Genomic DNA, 4,990 nt, shown 5'->3' with positions numbered 1-4,990 from the left:
GAAGGAAAGCAGAAGAATAAATATATCCACGGAGGAAAGAGAGCAGGGAGAGGATAGACTTAAGCTCTGTTGTGGAATTGAGCCCAGTTGTTCCCATGATTCTCAAGGACTTTGCAGACCCACAAGAGGTCAGCTGAACTTAACTGCTCAGTGGAGTACTGGGTAGTCATCTTTCCCCACCTACCGCTGATACTGGTGGAGACAAGGAGGTGCCAAGTTCAATTTACTAGCTACATAGTCCTGAGCAAATTATGTCACCTCTCCTAAACCTTGGTTACCTCCTCTGTGGTATGGCAGTAACAGTTGGGTGTTGCTCTCCAGTGTTGAAACTTCATCTTGAGAGGAAACCCGACCTGTAGCTGAACCAAAGCTGCATCCAAGTACCAGGAAGGACTCCAAGGCTTGTCCTTGGCCCATAACCCTCCTCCCCCTACCCCCCAAGTTACTACCTAGCTACTTCCTAGCAACAGTCAATCAAAGATAAGTCTGATTGTTTCAGATGTACTTTCAGACTCTTCGTGATATTTCATGGTTTTGCTTCAGAGCACCCACCTCTCGGCTTCCAACAGTTATTCAATTAGACACTTGCCAGGCTGGACACCCCCTCATTTGTTCACCATTTCCTATAAAACCTTGTCATGGCGAGGGCTTGGGGTTGCTTCACCAACTTATCCCGCTGAGTTGGGGTAGGCAGTGGGTGAGTAAGCTCAACCTCAAGCTTGTAATAGAGACCCTAGTGTGGTTGCATCAGAATTGGCTCCTTGGTGGTCTTTTGGGGTTCACAAAATGGGCACAACAATTCTAAGTGGAGCTTTGAACCTTTCATTTTCATCCTTGTCTCCAGCAGTGTCTGGGCCAGTTGCCATTGGCTTGCAAGGATTGGGTTTTTCTTCCCTACTCTACATTCAGTGGTTTCCTACTGAGACGTCAAAAATGACCATCTAGGTGGATTTACACTATGGGAATTGGTGAGCACTACAAGTCAGAGCACTGTGTTGAGTTTGTTTTATGAGTTTTATTTGTTTTAGATGAACTATCAAACTTTTGTAAAAAACTAAATAAGATAATGTTTTAGAGTATTGTGTACACAGTAAGTATTTCGGAGTTTGGAATTGTTGCCATAAATTAACTTATTAACATATTTTATAGGACCCAAGACTCTTTGTTTGCACATTTTTACATCTATTAAAGCAGGATGTATTTGTAATCAATAGCATATCCCGGTTAGAATGGCAACTCTCTTCTCAATGGCTCACAATGTAACGATTCAACAATCGATGGAGCTGGAAGTTATTAGTCGTCACTGTCACTGTCCTAGCAGACCCTTCATGCTTGTCCGTTCAATTATTCTCAAAGTATGATGATGAAAAATGCACTGTGGCCCCCCCGAGCCTGTAGTAGTACCCAGCCAAGTCCAGAGATACCCTAAAGTGGGTAAAGCCTCCCTGTCTTTACCCTTGACTGAAGTTGGCCATTCTCCACATCTCCCAAATCCTTTAGCCATGCCTTCTCTGGAATGATTCAGAGTCTCTCCTGTGATTATGAAGCCCCCACACACACACACCCCAGCAGTTCTGCAGTGGCAATAGGATGGCTCTCTAGGGACAAGAGCAGAGTCTCCTTGTAAGGGGCATCCACAGCAGGCAGAGGGTCTTTCCTGACACTGCTGGTTACTACTTACACAGCTGCTATCTTCTGTTTAGTTTTATTTTGTTTTGTTTCATTTAGTTAGGGTTTTGCTGTGTAATCCAGGCTGTCCTGGAACTGGCTCTGTAGACCAAGCTGGCCTCAGACTCAGAGATCGACCTTCCTCTGCCCCTCAAGTGCCGGGACTAAAGGCATGCATCATCACCAAAAGGCCCAAATCTGCTATCTTTACAAGCCCTTCTTGCCTGTAACTCCCACTGTCTATGGATGAAGCAGGATAGGGTGAGAGGACTCAGAACACATTTGTCAAAGAAGACAGTGAGTGACTAAATAAATATATATATATGATAAATATGAAAATTTTAATATAAGAAATGACAAAATATTATCCAGAAAATAATAAATGGTACTCAAGGGTCTGGCGGATGGAATTGGAAATTGCTTTAAGGGGTCTTTCAAAGGATAATTTGCTGGTGTGCACTAAAATTTAGTATCCAGCTACTATAATGTCTAATGCTTCATAGAAACATTCTCACTCAGCCACTGACGAGTAAGCTCAAGGATCTCTGTGGCTATGTCGTCTCTAGTGGCAAAGCCCTGTAAGCAGCCTGAATTTCTACAAATAAGGCAGATGTTAAACACACCACTACCCACAGCCGTTCTGCATGTGGCAGCGAGGCGAGATGCAGCCAATCTGTATAAATAGACAAGGAAAGAAATATCAATGCAAGCAGAGAGCAATTTACTGAAAATGCCACATTATATGATGACATTTACATCTTAAAATAGAAAGCAAGACCCTTTTGTGGAGCTTCCTCTAGGATCCTAAATGCTTAAGAAAAGGAAAGCTAGTCACTGTTCTAAGTGGGCCGAAAACATGGGCAAGACAGACTTGGGTTTTATTTCCATGCCTAGTTCTTAAGGTTTATAATCCAAACATATTTGTGTAGCGGTTGTGGGATTCGAATTTTCAGAGAATTAAATGGAAAGCAAACAAAGCTAATGGATGTTGAGGGTGAAGCAGGAATTCCGGTGGCATCTCTCTGAGGGTTTTCCCTCCAGCATTGATAGATGGGATACTGCTCTAGGTGACTGCTCCTCTCTGAGGGTTTTCCCTCCCGCACTGAGAGACAGGATGCCGCTCTAGGTCACTGGTTCAGGAGCTTCTGAGCCAGGGGCCAAGAAAAGACAGGTAGGAACCTCACACTGCTATTCCACTGGCACCGGCCTCCAGGGTCAATATGCAGCAATGATGGGCTGGCTGGACCCCAGTGGGTATCACTTTCTCCTTCCTCTCTGTGGCACCTAGTGAGGCAAAGGCAGAAGAGTAAGGAACTAAGAAAGTTGGAGGAAGCACCAGGGTAGGGGAATACCTGGAGGAGGGGTCACCCTCTCAGAGGAGGAGAGGAGGCTTGGGGGAGGGTCTCCGTGAGGGTAGACCAGGAGGCGGGGAGTGTTCGATGTAAATAAATTAATTTTTCTTAAAAAAAAGAAAGTTGGAAGAAGAGATCAGGGTCATATGTAGCTGTCTTAGGGTTTTACTGCTGTGAACAGACACCATGACCAAAGTAACTCTTATAAGGACAACATTTAATTGAGGCTGGCTTACAGGTTCAGAGGTTCAGTCCATTATCATCAAGGCAGGAGCATGGCAGCATCCAGGCAGGCATGGTGCAGCAGGAGCTGAGAGTTCTACATCTTCATCTGAAGGCTACTAGTGGAAGACTGGCTTACAGGCAACTAGGATAATGGTCTTATAGCCCACACCCACTGTGACAGGCCACACCTACTCCAACAGGGCCACACCTAACCGTGCCCCTCCCTGGGCAGAGCATATATAAGCCATCACAGTGACAGATGACTATGCTATGAGGGGAGGCCTTGCTGTAGCTGAGTGGTCAGCAGACTTAATGGCTTCTTCCACCCTCTTTCATCTCTTCTTCTCCAAATGTTGCCATCCCCTGTGTGCTGGCACCAAAACCCTTCACCGTACAGAATTGCATGGAACCTTCTACAGTTTGCTTGGTCACCCTTTACTAGGAATTATGGCGGGAAAAATGGGCCCTGAAAAAAATTCCCAATACATACAGCATAGTTTTCCCTTTGTTAGAAATCAAACACCTGTCCTGGCCCTTTGAGGCTTCCAAGTCTCATTTATTTCCATTTTTTTTTTCTTCATAGAATGGGCTGAGTAACCCCAAGATCAAAGCAGGATAATGTATAGTTCATGACAAATCTGGGCTATATGGAGAGACTTTGTCTTAAAAGATTGACTTCCTCTTGGTTGATCTCCATCTGTCTGCCCATCCGTCTGTCCGTCCACTCACATTTATCTGCATGAACGGCAACTACTAATCTACTACAGAGCACCAGGTAGAGAGTTTCAAAGACGGCTTTGCAGAAATAACACAGAGAATGAGTCAGGACCAGCAAATGTTTGGGGATGTGAAGGAAGAGGGGTAAAGTGGGGGTGGGGGTGGGGGATTACCCAAGCTACCCTGGGCTAAGGGGAAAAAACCAAACACCAGTAGTGACCAAGGTTACCAACTCAACTCACAGTGGGAACAAAAGTATGGGAAGCAAGTCTAAATGTAGAGAGTAGGAAGTGCTCTGGAATCCCATGGCATGGGCTTCAACGCAGCGCGGAAGCATCGTTCCTAAGGACTGTTGGTCTTGTTAATGAAACATCAGTAAAGGCTGTAGTGGGGAGAACATTGTCGTTAATGACTCGGAGCTGAAACTGAGGTTTTGGCACAGGGAAGCCTGATAAAGAGGGAGCTTGTGCTTTGAACTTCCCAAGCACAGGCAGCTGAACGGCCTGATATGTTCAGGAGGGACCCCATCATGCCAAAACAAAACAAAACAAAACAAAAAACCAGGAACCCAGTTCCCTGAACTAGGCTGCTTGAAGCCTCTACTTCCTTGGCCAGCCTGTTCTGTTTTAATTAAAAACTCAGTTCCAATGGCTCTCTCATGCTCAATAAAAAACAATTGCAGACTCTAGCTTGCTTTTAAACACCTTGCCACTCTTACCTCAGACAGGGCCATCATGAAAGCTCAGAGATCAGTCACATCCCCTGTCAGAATACCAGAGAGCCTGGAACTTCTGGGGAAAGGAACCTGCTGTGGACTTCAAGTGCTCTAACGTTGGGAGGTGTGTGTGTGTGTGTGAGGGAACACGTGTGTAATAAGACCAGGTGGGTACTCTGCAGGCAGCCAGGCAGGTGTTCCCTCCTGCTGGAGGATCTGAGCTGGCCCTCCATCATCAATGTTAAGTGCTCTGCGTGGTGTGTCCCTCAAGTGGTGTGTTTTGAGGGCATTTGATTGGCACTCAGAAAAAGAG

The 4,990-nt window shown here is 45.6% G+C and overlaps 1 protein-coding gene across 2 annotated transcripts; it reads right to left on the bottom strand.

The window, feature by feature from the left end:
- Positions 1-2,003: 2,003 nt before the first annotated feature.
- LOC110286106 lies at positions 2,004-4,752 on the bottom strand. Of its 2 annotated transcripts, none has more exons than XM_021152568.1 (4): positions 4,681-4,752; positions 4,205-4,311; positions 2,853-2,952; positions 2,004-2,341 (listed from the first exon to the last, which is right to left on the bottom strand). In XM_021152568.1, the coding sequence occupies exons 1-4, from the start codon at positions 4,696-4,698 to the stop codon at positions 2,294-2,296; spliced, it is 273 nt and encodes a 90-aa protein (XP_021008227.1). In that variant the 5' UTR covers positions 4,699-4,752; the 3' UTR covers positions 2,004-2,293. The 2 variants fall into 2 exon arrangements, with proteins under 2 accessions (XP_021008227.1, XP_021008226.1); XM_021152567.1 differs by having other exon boundaries at positions 2,062-2,341; positions 2,848-2,952; positions 4,205-4,344; positions 4,681-4,720.
- Between the last annotated feature and the right edge of the window lie 238 nt (positions 4,753-4,990).

The sequence above is a fragment of the Mus caroli genome, chromosome 19 (assembly GCF_900094665.2).
Source record: "Mus caroli chromosome 19, CAROLI_EIJ_v1.1, whole genome shotgun sequence".
Lineage (NCBI taxonomy): Eukaryota > Metazoa > Chordata > Mammalia > Rodentia > Muridae > Mus > Mus caroli.
The sequence above is the reverse complement of the archived record's forward strand: the minus strand, read 5'-3'. Positions and strand labels throughout refer to the sequence as shown.

What these genes read in the sequence shown, in the direction of transcription:
- LOC110286106 (XM_021152567.1), bottom strand. Translation starts at nt 4,299, where the DNA reads ATGCTTCCGCGCTGCGTTGAAGCCCATGCCATGGGATTCCAGAGCACT. An exon ending in CCCATACTTTTGTTCCCACT is followed by an intron (nt 2,953 to 4,204) that starts GTGAGTTGAGTT and finishes TTGCCTCACTAG; the next exon opens with GTGCCACAGAGAGGAAGGAG. An exon ending in CAGTGGAATAGCAGTGTGAG is followed by an intron (nt 2,342 to 2,847) that starts GTTCCTACCTGT and finishes CTATTTATACAG; the next exon opens with ATTGGCTGCATCTCGCCTCG.